Source organism: Sparassis crispa (genome assembly GCF_003851025.1).
Source record: "Sparassis crispa DNA, contig_000005F, whole genome shotgun sequence".
In the NCBI taxonomy this organism is placed as follows: Eukaryota; Fungi; Basidiomycota; class Agaricomycetes; order Polyporales; family Sparassidaceae; genus Sparassis; species Sparassis crispa.
Genome location: NW_020939752.1, coordinates 1,647,686 through 1,665,820, shown reverse-complemented (window position 1 = coordinate 1,665,820; position 18,135 = coordinate 1,647,686). Strand labels below are relative to the sequence as shown.

General features: G+C 52.7%; 5 protein-coding genes across 5 annotated transcripts; 2 read left to right on the top strand and 3 right to left on the bottom strand.

The window, feature by feature from the left end:
* Window positions 1-375: 375 nt before the first annotated feature.
* SCP_0605600 (hypothetical protein) lies at window positions 376-1,521 on the top strand (the record flags this gene model as incomplete). The annotated part of the gene is made up of 6 exons (XM_027759693.1): window positions 376-433; window positions 504-631; window positions 691-716; window positions 798-810; window positions 865-941; window positions 999-1,521. The coding sequence occupies 6 exons, from the start codon at window positions 376-378 to the stop codon at window positions 1,519-1,521; spliced, it is 825 nt and encodes a 274-aa protein (XP_027615494.1).
* A 2,669-nt stretch (window positions 1,522-4,190) lies between these two features.
* Window positions 4,191-7,048, top strand: SCP_0605590 (Cytochrome P450 52A3-B; the record flags this gene model as incomplete). The annotated part of the gene is made up of 14 exons (XM_027759692.1): window positions 4,191-4,623; window positions 4,677-4,749; window positions 4,810-4,886; window positions 4,958-5,016; window positions 5,144-5,540; window positions 5,596-5,651; window positions 5,708-5,864; window positions 5,924-5,948; window positions 6,003-6,017; window positions 6,070-6,144; window positions 6,208-6,263; window positions 6,332-6,447; window positions 6,652-6,831; window positions 6,974-7,048. 14 exons carry the CDS (start codon window positions 4,191-4,193, stop codon window positions 7,046-7,048), a joined length of 1,794 nt encoding a protein of 597 aa, XP_027615493.1.
* Window positions 7,049-7,504: 456 nt separating this feature from the next.
* On the bottom strand, window positions 7,505-8,645 carry SCP_0605580 (Probable inactive dehydrogenase; the record flags this gene model as incomplete). Its single annotated transcript, XM_027759691.1, has 4 exons — window positions 7,505-7,782; window positions 7,840-8,103; window positions 8,154-8,294; window positions 8,357-8,645. The coding sequence occupies 4 exons, from the start codon at window positions 8,643-8,645 to the stop codon at window positions 7,505-7,507; spliced, it is 972 nt and encodes a 323-aa protein (XP_027615492.1).
* An 876-nt stretch (window positions 8,646-9,521) lies between these two features.
* Window positions 9,522-12,091, bottom strand: SCP_0605570 (predicted protein; the record flags this gene model as incomplete). Its single annotated transcript, XM_027759690.1, has 5 exons — window positions 9,522-10,157; window positions 10,211-10,398; window positions 10,453-10,635; window positions 10,689-11,769; window positions 11,819-12,091. The coding sequence occupies 5 exons, from the start codon at window positions 12,089-12,091 to the stop codon at window positions 9,522-9,524; spliced, it is 2,361 nt and encodes a 786-aa protein (XP_027615491.1).
* Window positions 12,092-13,033: 942 nt separating this feature from the next.
* Window positions 13,034-15,718, bottom strand: SCP_0605560 (Cytochrome P450 52E2; the record flags this gene model as incomplete). Its single annotated transcript, XM_027759689.1, has 17 exons — window positions 13,034-13,078; window positions 13,144-13,323; window positions 13,378-13,493; window positions 13,547-13,602; window positions 13,672-13,746; window positions 13,798-13,812; window positions 13,867-13,891; window positions 13,952-14,108; window positions 14,159-14,214; window positions 14,268-14,658; window positions 14,715-14,773; window positions 14,828-14,904; window positions 14,962-14,974; window positions 15,035-15,094; window positions 15,151-15,187; window positions 15,236-15,336; window positions 15,400-15,718. The coding sequence occupies 17 exons, from the start codon at window positions 15,716-15,718 to the stop codon at window positions 13,034-13,036; spliced, it is 1,782 nt and encodes a 593-aa protein (XP_027615490.1).
* Between the last annotated feature and the right edge of the window lie 2,417 nt (window positions 15,719-18,135).

Genomic DNA, 18,135 nt, shown 5'->3' with positions numbered 1-18,135 from the left:
CTGGCATGATAACCTGTACCTCCAGTAGAGAGCACTGTTCGATCAGTTTCGTTTCTAAAACAGTTCATATGAATGGGTGGACTCAATGTGCTACACTCGACGTCATCCAGGCGCGCATACCCTCCTGAGTCAGGTGCGTTCGTTTGCGAACGTGCTTTGCCTTCATTGCCTTGCTATCACAGCATGCTTTACAGCTGGGAATGGGACGTTTAGCACTCCCCAGACTAGCTGCATCAAGGTGTGTTTTGTGTGTTAGAGCTGCGGCATGCCAATTGCGCAACGCCTTGCGGCTTCTGGCGACGGCAGTGGGAAAAAGGATCCATGCACGAGCCGAAGCGGACTGTGTTGTTACCACAATGGACCTCGTCCTGTCGCATGCTTGTGCTGGCGCTCATGGTTCCTCGTCTTCTCCATTATCCTGAGAAATTTCGAGGCGCGTCTTTTCATTGGTTGCTGCCACATAATCGGTGCTGCACACCGGTTGATTGAGACTGTTCCAATAGATCTTCGATGGGAGAACAGGGAGCGTTCTCACCAGGCGAAGGTGGCACGATCTACTAGTCCAAAGCGCTACTGCGGCTCTGACTTTCCTATCGGAACTTTCGTCGCCAGTTTCCTTGGCGTGGCGCCTGTGCTAGCCCCCAACGCTACCCTGCGGACAAACATATGCCAACAGTTCAAGGATAAAAGGCTGTCCTTGTCGGCATTTCTAATCGGTAAGAACTCTCGCAGTCTCTTATCTTCCAGTACTCGCTTTTGACTATGCCTTCAACTATCGACTCGTACAACGCGGCTAGCACTAGCGTTCAGGTTTGTGCCTTCAACGGCACCCTTCCAGGAACGACCTGATGGAAGTGTTCGCAGTTTGCGTGGCCACCGAATATTACTGGTGTCGAACGTATCGTTCTGTCTGCTCATGGAGACCTCCAAAGACTCCTCAGGTAAGCAGCAGTCGGGACATGTCATTACCGTTTGTGCTTGAACTGGTCCGGTTGCAGCGCATTTTTCTCCCGGTCGATCAATGTCGCACTTATATACTCGCACACTACTGTCGAGGACCCGTCTGGCGTTTCTACGTCATATCCACCGTCGCTTTCTGCACTTCCCCATCCCTCTCCCACCGCCCCTCTTGTCCAACAGCGGCAGGTGCATCTCCTGTGCGGAAGCAGCGTTGTGTGCGTCGCTACGTCTACGGTGCGTGTCACTGCTGCGGCACCTGCACAACTATTCTTCGGCCAGAAGTACGCTATCGGACAAGTCTTCCGGAAGATGGGATGCATCCCAGAATTCGAGCTCGTCGAAGCTGGCGTCGATGGCCTCGGTGGACCAGGATCCCTCTGGCGGAAGTACAAGCTGTATACCGAGGGCTTCGCGTGCGAGATTTTGGAAGTTTTTCCGAACAGAGATATGTTCGTGCGCGGAGAAGCATGGCTGAACGATAAACTTACTGCGTCTGCTTCGCCAAGATTCGAGTTTGCGAGGGAGGACATAACGTCGGAGGAAGTTATGGTCAGGAACTGAACCGTGTTGCCTGTATCCCCACATAGAGTATCCAGCTGTACATTAGAGCTTATTCCGCGCTGTCTATTCTCGTTAGATTGTGGTCTTCACTGCAGCGCTCAAGGATCCTCCGTGGATCGAACTCGCCCGGTCTCTGCTGGTCTCTGCCTCTGTTTCACCTCACCGCCCAATCCATATCTATATTGACGGTGTTGGCGCAACATCATATAATCGCCCGCGTCCTGTCAAGCCAAGAGCGCACAGATCAGACCCCTGAGGCGGAGCGCACCCACCCTAACAACACCTCGCAGTGTGTCTCAGCCCTATCTGTCGTCTTTCATCTAACCTTACTTCCCTCTGATGACGCAGCTAGAAGATAGTGAATATTTGGTGCGGCGCACTCACGCGCGACTGATATGGTGCCCGTCGTTAAATCGCCGGCGCCTTTCCCATCGCCCACCCTTCGACAGAGATTGTCTGACAGTACTCGACCACACCCCCTTACATTCGCAGGGATTCCTCGCACTATCGCATCACATTGACACGCAGGCTCCGATGCTCCTCCACTCGCGCGATGGCGCCTCAAGCTCGCTGTCGCACAGGATCGCTTCCACGACATGGTCTACGCCTTGGACGGCCATACCGTGCACCCAACGGCCTGGGCTTCGCTCTACAACTCTCCGTGCCGTCTGTGACCTGGCGGATGGTGTCAATGTTTGAGGGTGCCAAAAGGGAAGCCGCGATATTCAGCAATGCCCAAAGGACTTGGCACTAGCAATGCCGTTGCCAAACGCACGCTCAGGCGGATTTTCGCACCAGCAATATCAGTGCCAACACAGACTGATTTTTGGCTCCTCTACACAAAAAGGCTAGGCGAGAGTAATTACTTACAGTGCACAACATCAAAGACTTGCTATGCAAGCAGAGATAGTCAAAATTCTAATCTGCTGTGACTGGGTAACCCCTCCTCCAAACTACAGAGCCTATACATCCATTTCTCCACGATGGACATCCTTCGTGAAGGAGTGGATATATAGACTCTGCACTCCCGCGATTGCAATATCTCACGATGACCGAGAAGCTGCTAACTGTTGAGTATCGAGCATCTAGGGTGTCTGCTGACCGTGACGGTAGACCCCATTTCATCGATGTCTACGGGGATCGCGATACGTACTGCGCTCTCGTTCTGACCAATATCCATTACCAACGCAGCACTCAAGTGAATCCCAGGGTGGCTGACGGCGGATATCTGTTAGGTGACCTTTTGGTACATCTTTCCCCACGTCCCTCGATGAACGATTCCGAGGGATTTACGTGAGCCGTTCTACCTTCTCTGAAAGTGCTTGCATGCCAGATCTAACACTGCCACCAGCAGTTGTTTGGCGATTTCTGTTGTCGGCGGTATGTGGAATCGAACGTCGATTTCTACTCTATTTGCTTTGCGGGTACAGTATAGCCAGTTAATCGGTGTTCACAGGTTGATGCTAATGTCTCAGACTAAAGGCCAGTCCCACATGGTCCGGAACAACCGCAACTTCCATATCCTACAATATTTGGCGTAGGCCCTGTCCGTTTCCCATGACGCACCAATTGCCTCGATGTCGACGATCTGATGAAGTCCGTGCTTCATCTGCGTACCGTTCTAAACCGGCCTGCTATCGTGCTCCGCATGAATGAACATCCGTGAGTGACGCATTTTCCCTCGGGTGGCAGACAAACGTTTGACCTCTGAATGACAATGTCTGAGGGTGTATAGGTTCCTGTCGGTCCGCTTATTTTGGTCGACTTTGTCACATCTTTCAGAGTTGGCCTTGGCTCTTCTTCGTTGCCGGGTTTGACTCGTACACGATGATGTACGGGCCGCCACTGGCCCATGATACTAGTGCTGTGAGTCAAGCCTTCGACGACGGTACAGCTTCCAAACATCTCCGAGCTACGGAATTTCAGGTGTGCACTTCGATTTGGTGAGATCTACACTCAGCTCGGGCGATACTGACACGACCTTAAGCCCGTTACAGTAGGAACTGTCCGGAGTCGTTCGAAGCTGGATTGTCTGAGTCGTTTGTCAAGTACGTAGGCCATGTGCCACAATGCCTCCGCTAGTATTCCCCTCGGACTCGGGGATTGCATCATTTGATGGCTGGATACCATGGTTCTCACCACCGCTGAGCTTTATCAGTGGGCTCGATTTGCTGGATATCGCGGATCCGGACTTGTGCAGGCCGTATGCGCTTTACCTTCCACCGTCTTCGAGGGCTCATGATGGTGCTCATGGCGACAAGATGGGGAGAACACCAGGTACTTCGAGTCCGCAGCACTGTCTTCTCGACAACTCCTGGATCCCGAGATGACCGTTCCCCGGTTGGGCTGTTGAAGCTTGAAAGCTTGTTTGCAAGCAGTGAGCACATGGGTTCATGTGGTTAAGTACGTCCTGATTGCTCTTACAGCGCTCACAAATAAGTCTGTGATGGAAATTAAAATATGATCTGTGTGGTGGTGTTGCTAGATGTACTACTGTAGACGGGAGGTCGAACGGTCATGCTAGCTCCTCTAGATACGCAGTAGTACGCGGTGCTCCAAGTGAAAGGTGTGGGAGAAAGACGCTCCGGATCGAGACATCCGATGACCCCTGGACAGCTTGAGCCTTGACGCGTCTACGCCGTCTGGTTGCAGCCATCTTCCGCACCACGATGGCCCTGCCCCCAGGCATCCCCTTTCTCGTCCGTCTCCTCGTCGCCACCTTCATCCCTCTCCTCCTCGTCCTCGCATGCGCCCGCCACTTCGCTCTCCCCACCTGGCTCACTGTGCTCGCTGTGCTCCTCGGCATCCCTGCACTACCTGTGCTCTCGCACCTCCTCAGCAGGTGGCGGGTCGCCCGCGCAGCTGTACGGCACGGCGCGACGTTCCCCCCACTCTGGCATGGCTCTATCGGAGGACTCGACATCATTCGCGCGATGCTCGACTCGTTCCTCCACGGTTACCTCGGTGACTGCTTCTGGGACAAGGCCGTCGAGCTGGGGCCGACGTACGAGTTCTGGCCGCTCTGGGTGCGTGGCTACTTCACCGCGGATCCGAACGCCATCAAGTGCATACTTTCGACGGACTTCACGAGCTATGTCAAGGGTGCGTGGGTCTACGGTCGCTGTGGGCTCTATGGGCTTAGGGGTATGTCGTAGGCCCGAATTTTCACCGGCTGATGCAGTCTGTCCTCGGCGATGGCGTCTTCAACTCCGATGGGGACTTGTGGAAGTGCGCTACGCTCGTTTCGAGTGCTGACTCGATAGATTTTGACGTGGTTGTGTCTGACAGATTCCACCGCTCGATGACGCGGCCGTTCTTCAGCAAGGACAGGATCGGCCACTTCGAATTATTCGACAAGCACGCTGGTATATATGCGTTGTTTCCTCTGCTGTATGCAGGCTCATTCCTTACCCCCTTTTCCCGTTACCCCTCGCAGAAATAGCGATCTCGAAAATGAAGGAGCGTGTCCTTGCAGGTTATGCCGTCGATTTTCAGGTAATTATTACTTTTTCTAGCAGCCTGGTCTACCAGAAATATTGTTCGCGGAGAGCATATAGTAGCGGTGACTTCATGACGTCATCCATAATGAATGAACTCCCCTCCGACGCTAACATGTCCGCAGGACGTCATCAGCTGCTTCACGCTAGATGCCGGGACCGAGTTCCTCTTCGGCGCCTCCGTCGATAGCCTCCGCCCGCCGCTTCCCTATGCCCACAATGCCCGTCCACTCACGCCGGTCTCCCCGGTAGCGTCGGCCGCGACGGCGGAGTCGTTCGCTAGCGCTTTCGCGGGCGCGCAGCACGTGATCGCGTCGCGCACGCGCATTGGGTGGGTCTGGCCCCTCCTCGAGATTACCGGGGAGCGCACGGTGCCGCACATGCGCGTCGTCGACGCCTTTCTGGGTCCCATCCTCGCGGAGGCGCTCAGGAAGAAGGAGCAGCGCGCTCGGGAGGGCAAGCAACTTGACACCGACGAGGGGGAGGGGACGCTGCTGGACCATCTCGTGCAGTTCACCGACGGTGAGTGGGAGTTGCTTCTTGAGTATTTGGGACTGCGCCGAATATGCTTGGGAAGATCCTGTTGTGCTTCATGACGAGGTGCTCAATATCCTGATTGCCGGACGAGATACGGTTAGTCTCGCTGCTTATACCCAACTTGGGGCGTCTGACATTTGCGGCGCATGCAGACCGCATCCACCCTGACGACTCTTGTATACTTCCTCAGTATGCACCCCGCCGTGTTACAGCGGCTGCGTGCGGAGATCCTTCAGCATGTTGGGCCCCGCCGTCGTCCGACTTATGACGACATCCGCGAGATGAAATATCTTCGCGCTGTTCTGAATGGTCAGCTAGTTCCCTTCCCTTTTGCTATTGTGTTAGCATATTCACTGCTGGCATCTCAGAGACGATGAGGCTGTATCCCGCTGTGTAAGCGACCACCACGTCTTTCGAACAACTAACTTATGACAGCGACATGCGTAGGCCGTTGAACCTCCGGTGCGTGCGTTCATGTCGCGACAGCGGCCGCGTTAATGTCTTTGTTATACAGCAATTCTGTACGCGACACCACGATCCCAAACCCCGATCCCAATGGCAAGCCGATTTTCGTACCGGCCGGCACACCGTGAGTTCCACTATATAGTCATCTAAAATCTGAGTGTCCCCGATGACTTACGGAACGATTCAGGGTCACGTACTCGGTCTTGGTGATGCACCGCATGCCGGAGTACTGGGGACCCGACTGTGAGTAATGGCAATTTTACAACACTTTGCGATCGACCGTGGCATTGCTCATGGTTTTTTTTTGCTAGCGATGGAGTTCGATCCTGATCGCTTTCTGGACGAGCGCGTCGCGCGCTACCTCACCCCGAATCCGTTCATTTTCCTCCCGTTCAACGCTGGTCCGCGAATTTGTCTTGGGCAGCAGGTACGTCCCCCTCTGTCATTCTATACTCCCGCTTCGAACTACCGTTCTTCTCCGCCTTCTACCCTCAGTACTGTCCCCATTTCCTCTGTCTCCTCCTTCTCCTCCTTCATTGTCTTGATTCTTCTCTTATATCCCTTCGTGTCTTCTTTCCTCTCCTCTTTCCTACCTTCTTCGACCCCAGCTAACCTGTGCCCGCTCTCCAAGTATGCGTACAATGAGATGTCGTTCTTCGTGATCCGACTGCTCCAGCGCTTCTCAGCGCTCGCGTTTGCGCCCGACGCGCATCCGCCCGGGTCGCTGCCCCCGAAGGAGTGGGCGGGCTTCCCGGGGCGCAAGGGCGTAGAGCGGTTCTGGCCGAAGGTGCACTTGACGACGTATTCGCATGTGAGTGTCCCGCTGCGCTGTGCTGTCAGGCTTTCTTTGTGCCCCTCTGCATCGCCAAGCTCAGAGTGTACGCGTCACGGTCGTGTTTTCTGCATCCTGTTCGCGCTGCTGTCTGGATTGCTGCTGATGGCGGTGTGTGTAGGGCGGACTGTGGGTCCGGATGACGCCGGCGGAGTATGATGATGGCGCGCACAAGGTTGATGTCGTTAGCGTCTGACGGCGAGTTGTGACGAGTGCTTCCGCTGGTGAGTGTACGATTGTATGATTCTCTGTAACCTATGCTACGAGGTGGGTACTGTCCGAGGATGGAACTGTATTGTATGTAAGGCGAGTGCTTTTCAACATGCGGCGCTTTCCACGCGCTCACGGGTCACAGATGCGTATGTGCTATAGAGGCAGATTGTGTAGCCCATCGGTCCGTTAAGAACCCTCACCCGCTCTGGAAAATACATGCCGGATCAACGTCAGGCTCTCCTGGTTCCGCAAACGGATAGTCGATGTAGCCGCGCGCACTCGCCGGCGCGTGGAACGTGGTGCGATCGGGCTGCGCGAGCGGAATATTTCTCTGCAGGCGCAGTGGGAGGTCCGGCTGGTGCAGAGATATATAAGCGAGAAGGCGTAGATGTGGAGGAGAGAGGCCACACGTTGGCAATGAAGAGGCTACCGAACGCGATCAGCTCCCCAGTCCGCTCCGCTGTGGCGAGTGCTGTCTCGCGGTATAGCCGCCCGCGCTGATGAGGGGGCGAGGGGCCCACAACGAGCGGAGGAAGTCGTTTGACTGAGGTGGTGAGCTTCGCTCTACGCACGAGAGGGAGTTGTTTTGCGCACCTCGGCTATCGGTTGGCCGGCGGCGCGGCTCGACGACGTGCAGATACGCCAGGTCTGGATGCGCATCCGCAAGACGCTGTACGAGGTGCGTGAACGTGGGCACGGGGTCTTCCATGCCCATGTCTGTCATATCACTCATTAGTCCTGGAAATCAGTTTGGAGTGCTGTGCCAGGACAGACCTAAGAATTTGTTCCAGGGACTGACACGGAGGGCGGTTTTGCGTGCGCCGACGGCGTGCACGATTGCGCCGATGGTCTCCAGCGCGAACCTGCAGCGGTTCTCGACGGAGCCCCCGTAAGCATCCGTTCGATCGTTGCTCACGTCCTGCAGGAACTGGTCGACGAGGTAGCCGTTCGCGCCCTGCAACTCGACGCCGTCGAACCCCGCGCGATGCACCGCGTTCGAGGCCGCAGTGGCGTACATCTCGATGTATTCCTGAATCTCTGTGCGCGTCGTTGGCCTTCATCTCAGGAAACGTGAGGAGTGCGCTCACCGGAAAGCGTCAATGGCCGGGGCGCCCTCGGTTGCCCTGAGAGCGCGATGGCCGACGGGGCGACGTATGGGAGGCCATCCGCCCCATCGCGGAGATCTGGAGAAATATGTAGCAGCGACGCTCGTGCACGGCGTCCGTAACCTTGCAGCCACAATGAGCATAGGCATCTCTGTAATGCACGGGCTTCCAGCCTCCGTGCCCACCAGATGTACGAATACGCACTCGCTTCCACGCCGCGATCTGCGCATCGTTCCATATGCCTGGCACATGCGGGTAGCCGCCGGCCCTCGGCGAGATGTACGTTCCCTCGGTGATGAGGAGCGTGCCGGGTACGTGGGCGCGCTGGGCATAGTAGGCCACTGCGAGCTCGCCGTGTACGTGCTCGGCGTCCGCGCGCATCCGAGTGAGCGGCGCGAGCACGACGCGGTGTGCGAGCGTGTTGTACCCCACTTTGGTGGGCCGAAAGAGCGCGGGGTTGGAGGGAGAAGGCATGGCGCGGGATCACCTGTCCGATGGGAGCTCACTCGGTCAGAAGCGTGAGATGTGGTTGCGCAGTCGTGCGTGTGCGCTCCTGGGTGGAGAGACACCATCTGTACTGTGCTTTCTTGCTCTATGCTGGATTGGTGGTGGGCCAAGGGGTAGCAGGATAAAGCTCGGGCTGAGAAACCACGGTTCATGGGATACTGCCGAGTACGGTCAATGACAGATCGATTTCACCCTCACACGATTCCCGTACGGGGACCGAATGGGCGAATGTCCAGCGACAAGGGAGTAATAAATCGCAAGAACTTGCACGACGTGTTGCCACGGCGGAGCCACGTCGGCGCGCTGGCGGAGTGTCCAATCATTAATTACGCCAGATAGGCCTATGATAGCGCAGAAGACGTGAGAAACGGGGCTGAGAGCCTTGCAATAATTCCAGAATTCCGAAGTTATCCCCTTCAGCGAAGGAGCACACTGAAGCATATCGAGGAGCTACAGTTAAGTGGCGACTTCGCGAGAAGAACCGCAGTGTCTTACGAAGTAACCCACGTTCACATTGTCCTCCAGCAGCAAAGCCCCCAACTTGTGCGGCTGGTTGCGAGTACCGCATCGGTGGCCGACGGGAGGCGGCCCGCCGCTGCCGCTCGGAGACACTGGAAACTTATCGACCAGTCCAACAAGAGAAAGTTGATGTGACCACAACAATGCTATAATCTGGGAAATTTGCGTACGTAGTACAGTGCAACGATAGGTAGTCCAGACTGATTGGCACTCATGTCCATGTGTCTATAGCACCAATAGTAACCCCTTCATAGACACAAGATTGTTGAGCACTTACCCACAATTGACTGGAGCAACTGTATATCACAACCACGAGCTCTCTCGTCATGCTTGGTGCATTGCGGGTATGCAGCGCTTCAGCGCTCGAGTATCAGCGGGATCGTCTTCAGCCTTGCGCTTCATTGCGGGAGAAGTTTCAAACCCATACCAGGATGTCCCAGAACTGGATCTATGCGATACAGACGACTGCGAGGTCGAGAGGTAAGACATCATGCCACGAGGGAGAGGTGGCGGAGGCAACCAGTGTTCGAACCGGTCGTCACGAAGGAGCTGGTGGGCGTCGAGAAACTCACGCCACCATACGGCAAATCTTGCAGGATCCGCCCAGATCTTCGCGGACTGCGTGTCCCGTTTCAAGGCATAGTCTGCATTGAAATTCATCACTTCTTCAAGCCATGACTGGATTGCAGGGCTCGCAAAATTTACATCGCCGGTATAGCACCGCGTGACCATGTTGGAGATCTTCCCGTCGCCCCCCATTCGGATGCCATCGTTGTTAATAAAACCAGCATCGAAAAGTCTTTCCAGGATGGCAGCCAAGTATTCTGGTTTTCGATCGTGTGGCAGATACCGCAGGCTGCAGTAGAGGACGGCGTAGAACAAGGATTCCATGTCATCCTGGACTGTATGGTGGGTATTCTTCGATTGTAGCAGACGGTGCGACATGTACTGGAAGGTGCCCTACATGTCGATTAGCTACGTTTCCGAAAACAAGCGCAGGTTGGGGCTCGCACTGTTTTGTGCTGATTGGAAGAGCGTTCCGCTTCAGTCACAAGACACGAAAGCTCCCAGTCGATGAGATATCCACGCCTAACGTTGCTGTTTACATTTGGATCGTTGTACAAAATGACGTTGGAGAGGCTAAGGTCGCAGTGAAGCCTCCGCCTGTCAGGATCCTCTATATTGAAGGCGGACATCATAGCTTGCAAGGCAGAGCATCAACGCATTTCCGGAGTAAAATGTCACTCCCACCCACCTTGATACGTATCATAAGTTGCATGAAGCAGCTCTTCGGTCCCTCGGAATCGTTGCAGTCCATAGCCTGCTGTGCCCACCACTAGCCGGTAGTGCACGTAAGATGGAAGATAAAATTTCTGACGACCACCTTTGCACACCCAGTCAACGTTCTGGTATCGATTTGTTTGCGTGTACTGCAACCCTTGGCACAATCCTCGTCACATGAGGAATTCTATGACGAGTGTGAGGACTGACCTAGGTATGTAACTCGTGTACTTTGTCCTCCGTTCTTGCTGTCACTGGCATCCAGACTTATTTCCGCGTCGTCATTCTTGTCCTTGTACGCGGGGGCATCCTTATCTATCATGGTTGCCACCGACAGCTGCTCCAGCACGTCTCTGTGATGGACTAACCGTGTGATGTTCGGCACCCCAGCGTCCAACAGGTCTGCGAGAATATCACCCTCCTTCATCCCTAGCACATTGCACCGCCACGTATCCTTCAAAAACACAACCTCGTTGACCGGACCGTCGGCGGTTACCGCCCAGTATCCACGTGTCCCACGACCCGTCATGTAGAGAGGAGACACAACGGGTCGAGATACAAGTAAGCGACGTACCACATCATCCTCGCCAATCATGTTGATGACTGCTACGGTGTTCGGCTGATAGTGCTCCTCCAAGGCAATCGCTACTGCTTTTCCGTCGCTGAGACCCAATTGAAGCTTGACGTGGCGCTCTATGGCCCTCTTAAACAGATCTTCCTCATTTGAGTTGGCAGGTTCGACTGTGGGGTCATACCCGCGGAGTGGAATTGACGCATGGGCGTATCGCCATAGGAATTCGCAGAGGGGTTCAGGTTCTTCATGCAAATCGAATGATTGCGAGGCAATCGCACCAGCACGATCCCAGCGAATAAGTCGAGCGCTAGATCCAGACAGGGAGATCGAGAAGTAGAAGCTGCGGTGCTGGCGTGCAAAGGCTTCGACCGCACATGCTAGGTTCCTCCCCAAAGCAAGTTGAGAGTGTTTACGAGTACGTTCATCGTCGATGTCGCGAATGAAATTGTGAGAGGAACGATCAACGCCCGGGGCAGGATCCGTGAAAAATTCCAGATTCGAGTTCAGTGCCACGTTAATATATAAGTCTGCATAGCCCAGCGATCCTGCCGTCTTCTTTTCTATGTTGACCAAGTCGACGACTTCATTTGCATAGCAACAAATATCAGGATTCAAGAATCCTGATTTTGCCTGATCTAAGCCACTTGCGGTTGTGTCCTTGAAGACGAACCCCGGACAACGGGACTTCCGCGTCCCTCCTTCGTTCAAAGCAGCAATCTACATTCCTTTCAGTAATCTTCAATGGGCCCAGATCAATCAAACATACGAGAGGTATAGAGATATCGCGCATTGCCTGGGCATCCTTAGGAATGTCGTTGAACGCGTCCACAGCAGTCGGCATTCGTGATGTATCCGTCTCGGGCAAAAAGCCTAGGAAGTCTCGAATAGGCATGGGTCCCAAGAATATGGTCTTAGCATTGTGGGCATGTCTGAAGTAGAGTAGAGCAGTGTTCGTATGATTATGATTGCTTTCTTTTTTGGCTGCCAGCGGAGTGGTCGCCAGGAACGTATCGGGGAAACCGTTAGAAACAGCAGGCATAGTCAAAGTATGCCCAGACACTGAACGTTGAGCATTGAACATTGTCATATGAGATAATGACAAAGGGGTGGAGCACAGCGTGGATGCAAACAGTGTTCGAGTAATACCACATGTGGCGCACGTAGGTGATGCACGTGATCGCGTCAAAGTCACTACCGCTTTCCTCCCCCCTCCTCCTCTCCACCCACGGTACATGTCGAGCTATTCGAAAGCCTCAGGTCGCCGCCTCACAGCGTCTCTGCAGCGTCCAGGACGTTGACTCGACTTCATTTTACTGAAAGACGAAGCACTCATGATCACTGATAACTTGCAACGTCACGGTTCAAGCTTCAAGTACTGGTTGGACCTGAATAGCTTGAATACTCATCGCGCCCGAACTACTAGGGAACGTCCTATATTGGCGTCTTTTCATGAAAAATGTCACCTACATTCACGTTAAAACTCACTGGCCGTCTGAGATAGCTTTTCCCTCGACTGCTTGAGAGTCGGGATATGGCGCGATCAACTGTCTTGCTATGGCCGGACAAGAGCGAAATGCCTTGACGACGCAAGGCAAAACAAGATCTTGTTGCGTACCAGAATGAAACTCAGAACATCGAATAGAGTAGGGAATAGAGGAACGTTCCTTGAGGACAGCGGCATGGAATCTTTAGTATCGACGGGTCACACATTAATGTTTCTCCTTTTCGCCATCGAATGACGCTCATGGGTTGTATGGGAAGTCCGATTGCTGCAATATATCTTCCACGTTCAACATCTTAACTGCAAGGCATCTATGTAATCAGAAATTGCAGACGTCGCACCCAGGAACACGCGTAGAGACACAAAATCGTTGTGATTCGCACCAACACCATGACAATTATTTCTACAGAGACAATCGTACATACACCGCTCGGAGAATAGGTAAGTTAAGAGTTTCCTTTTCGCAATTTAATGATTTCGTCAGACTTCGTTATTCGCTTCGGTCATCTTCACCCACAACCCGCCCTGCGACAACCCGACCATCAGTATGCCACACAGATCTGCAGAGAGAACGGAAAATAGAAACGCACGTATGAGTACATGGTGAGATGCACTTTCGGCCAGAATCGCTCGATGCCCTTGCGGCCTCGCGCGCCGGCCCACTCCTTCGGCGGCAGGGTACCAGGCTCATGCGAGTCAGGGTCGAGCGTGATGCTGGAGAAGTTCTGCAGGAGACGGATCAGGAAGAACGACATCTCATTATAAGCGAACTATAGACGCTATCGTGTTAGCATTGGCTCAGACACGGGACGATGAAGATATACCTGTTGGCCGAGGCAGATACGCGGACCGGCGTTGAACGGGAGGAAGATGAAGGGGTTCGGTGTCAGGTATTTCGCAACACGATCGTCCAAGAAGCGGTCGGGATCGAATTGCAGTGCTATGAGCGCATGAGTCAATACATTGATAGTGTGAAGGAGGAATGCTGCATACCATCCGGACCCCAATACTCAGTTCGGCGATGCATCTGGAGGACGGAATACGAGATCCTATAGCAATGAAGGTAATGTTAGTGCCATGACACAACACGGGAATGGATGCGAAGCTGGAAGACGCACCCCGTATTCGGCGGAATATAGAAGGGCTTTCCAGTAGGGTCACGATTAGGTAACGTCGATTCCTTCAAAGAAGATCTTCAAACCGCGAGGTTAAACACTCCGACTGTTGTACTGGTAAACACGCACCGGACGTTGAACGGCCTATACCATCAAGGTCAACAAACGTCAATTGGAGCAAGTGATAGAAAAACGCACACAACAGGGTACAGCCTCAGCGTTTCTGTTGAAGGACTAAGATCAGCTGCTGAAGCTCGGTCCTTGAATAAATAAGGATACGCACCATTTATCACGGCTCTAAGATATTTCATCTCCCTGATGTCTTGGTATGTGGGACGACTGATTGGACCGACTTTCTCCAAAATTTCCGAACGGAGTCTCTCGAGAACACGAGGGTACATGCCCAGGAAGTAAACAACGAAGGTAAGCGATGCCGCAGTCTGAAGTTCATACGTCAGAATGTGTTTAATACTCCTGAGTTTGGACCAACCGTGTCCCTACCAGCCAGAAGAATGTTGAGCACCTCGTCGTGGAGAATGACTGGGTCTGCGTGTGGGAGTGAGTACAGATGGCGGCATAAGTGCACGCCATCAACGTACCGGATGTGAACCTCGTCATATGGTCCAGCATCGTCTCATTGTCTTCATCCAGCTTTTCTTCCTGCTTACTTGCCTCTTTCATGCGCATCTCCTTCTTCGACAACGCGTCCTTCAAGATCGGGTCGAGGAATAAGTCCACAACTTTCATGAACTTGTCCGTCTTGTTCTGGAAGACTTCGAACAAACCCCAGGTCCACCCACTACGCGCACGGATACTAAGCACTTGCAGAGCCTCTCCAAAGGCGACCGCGAACTCAGAACTCTGAGACTTAGCAACAGTATGAGATGTGATGACGTTGTGCGGGTAGGGAAGTGGCGACTCCATGCTGTGGACGCAGTGACCGAAGAGGAACTCCGTCGCCGAATCGAGCGTGAAGCGGGCAATGAGATCCTAAGTTGACGCCTCGTTCAGTTCCACCGCCCGTAGTAAATTAAATTGGCACTGACTTGGAAGTCGATACCGCGCCCTTCATGCAGCCGTTCCTTCATCTTCATAATAGCCTCCTCTGCAATTGGATGGTCACACTCGCGGCGCATTTAATATAGGTATTCTAACATACCGGTATGTCTGTCGAATAATTCGAAATGGCTGATCCTGTCCTTGCTAAAGAATGGACGTGTCATAGAACGATGGAACCTACGATGTCCAGCATCAGCAAGCGCTTCAGTTACCACTTGCTCGCCGTTAACGTACTTCCATCTCTCGCCTATTACGAAAAAGTGGTGTTAATCCGTCGGGTGGGAGCAGATGGGGAAGGATTGCGTACCATCAGAGTTGAAGACGCCTGTTCCGAGGACAGAATGCATCATATTATAGAAAAATTCGCCTACCGAAAATGCGTTCGAGCATCAACGAAACGGTCATATCAGAAACCTGGCGTACCTTTAACGTAATTGTTGAAGTCGGTGGCAAGCACGAGCTAGCATTGACATGAGTAGCAAATAAATACAAAGCACAGTTGTCCTACCTTGATGACGTCAGGATCACACGTACTATATTCTGTTGCTCCTAGAATATTGATCTGGAAAGTAGGACCCAATTCGTCAATCTTATCAACGAAGTTATCACCTGCAGAATACCGCCGCTCAGAACTTGACCAATCCTATTCGTGAGTAGCTCATGTTCACTCACCAGGGTACCCATTAAGGAAGGCATCCATGGACTTCCTGAGAAGATCAATATTTCCGATCCATTTCCCATCCCATCGCGGTGGAAGAACTGCTCCAAGACGTACTGCAGCTCGGCGTATTCGCCAGCTTCGTAGCCAATTATTGAGCACAATGATGATAGGGGTGCTCAGTACAGCTGCAAGAACGGCAATCCATGTAGGTAAAGTATGCTGGAAGTGACGTGAAAGGAAGTTGTTCAGATAGATGACGAAGGCTGGTGGAGCTGCAATGAGAACAGCTCCTCGGACCAGGAACGAAACACCTGGAGGTAGTCGAATCATCGTGCTTGGAGGGACTGGAAAGGCATGAACTTCCAACTTATAGGTGAAGGTTATTATAGGTGACGCACGGCAATCGAGCGTGAGACTACGAATTTTCCGGGTCCAATACCGGGCCTGTGGCCGCAGCAGTCAAAGGGTGACTACTGTCCAGGATATCAGATGGCCGAGCTCAGTCCGTAAGAAGCAGAGGCAATCGACCACATGACCTCCTTCGGATACTTCGAAATGACTTCGAAATTTACATTCCAAGTCGTTCCTTAGCAGAGCCGCCGTCACCGATGCCTTTGGAATACGTGGACTCTGCCGCCTTTATCATGATGAGACTGGACGGCGGAAGTTCTGGCCAGTGGTACGCCGCAGACTGTCAGTGCAGTAATTGTTCCGAGGGAAACAGATCTGACCACGGTGTTAGGATATGATTCAAGCCGCAGAGTGCGATAGGCCAGAACATTGACTAGACGTTTTCCGAGCACTTCGGAAGAGCTCACTCCGTTATGCCCGGAGACTTCCATTGCTTACGTGAGCGTATACCAAATTCCTACTGGCCCCATGCCAGATCGTTAAAGTACAGAGTAACACCCCCCAATTTCTATTTGATCTTCACGGCGAGTGGAGGTCCTGTCTGTTGTATCCCGTCAAATCACGCTCACCTATGCGAACTTTCAGCTGTGCATATCAGCAGCACATCAGCAGTGCCTCGGCAGCGAGGCTGTTCAAACTCTGGATATCTCCGTAGCCTCCATAAGGTAGTGGACGGAGCGATGGAGATCCACCCTATAATATGGAGAGGCTGTCTTCGTGCCGTGCCGGATGGAGATCACGTCTCCGCATGGAGACAGCGTGGCTTGTGAAACATACCGGATGGGCTCAAGCTGTTGGTTATTCTTGGCAAGTACTCATAGACTCGGAGCATGTAGGAAGAGATACCAATGCTGTCTGGATACATCTGCTTGCCTGATGCATTCACCTCTCTCGGTCTGTAGCTGGCATCTTCAAGCAGAGGTACAATCTCCATCGAGCTCCGGATGGAGCCCATCTCCATCCGCAGAACTCCCGACTTCCTGATAAAAGTTTGGTCTATTTTCTGTAACTTAGCGAAATGTGACCTTTCGATGTCCTCGAGTTTCCAAACTTCCGAGCTCTGTATTATCCTCCATGGGTGGTTTATGCCGCTTACAGAAGAGTGGATCATGCCATGCCAGGTCATTATTGAAACATGTCAGCAAAATGAACTCCAAGCCCACCGGTGAAGTGTGACCAAACTCACCCCACGGTGGATGACTGCGAGGGAGCCCCACCTGCAAGCCGAGCTATTGTACTTACCTAGGCATGTGTTTTAGAGGCTCATCAGCAAGTGGAGAATGCTCTATCATGGATCAAACAGCCATTCGGCACACTTGAAGGTGAGCCTGCATAAATATTGGACGGGTACCCTCTCATGTTACAGATTAACCCAGCCTTCTATGCTCTGAGTGAACCATGTTGCGGTGCAAACTTAGGTATATAACCTACAAATTGCAGAAGACTCGGAACAGGGCAATCGAAGACAGCGCAGTGGGAAAAGCATGAGATATATATAGCAGGAAGGACTGAGATTCCCACACACAAAGAACAAGATAATAATAGCGACCACCCTGAGTAACCGCTGGGAGCTCAATTCTTTGGTCTGCACACCTTGGTACCCTTCTGTGCAAAGCTAGGCCTGTTGGTCATCGTTGGATGAGGCCTTACATGCCGAGGACTGGCTGTCACGACAGATCTGAATGACCTGCTGCTACATCTGATCCTTGGACTTGCTCATCATGCTCCTCTTATCCTTTTTCTGGTGACTTCAACTGGCTCTGGTCTCAGTGCACTTGTGTTGTGTGTCTCTCAACTGACTGTGTCAAGAGGTCGAAGTTGGAGTTCAACATATATCCTGTGCCGCCGCTGCCGCCTGCTGTGGCCAACTCCATTGTCGAGCCTTACAGTTCCATCTTGACTGCCCTCACGACCCATGAACATTCTGACTGCTTGTTCGTGGTATGTATTGTCTTTCACATCCTATAATACAAGCGGGACCTCACACATCAGGAAAACCAAACTTTTCCTTAAGAGGGCACTTAAATGACTTAAATAGACTTATGGTTCTTATTTAAGGATATAAGGACAAAAAGGACCTAAGCCATATTCTCTGAGTGTCTGAAATTTGACTTATTGAGACTTATTTGACCTGAAATAAGGGTTGCCAGACCCAAAAGTCTAAATAAGTCCCTAAGGAAAAGTTGGGTTTTCCTGATGATCCTGGTGTGGACAACTAGTAAAGTGGTAAAATTTCTTGTCTAAAACAGATAGCCAATGAGACCCATGCCATGACAATTTCTGCAAATGTTGGAGGTTTCATGATGAAGTGCACTAGAATTTCTCTATACCTCAGC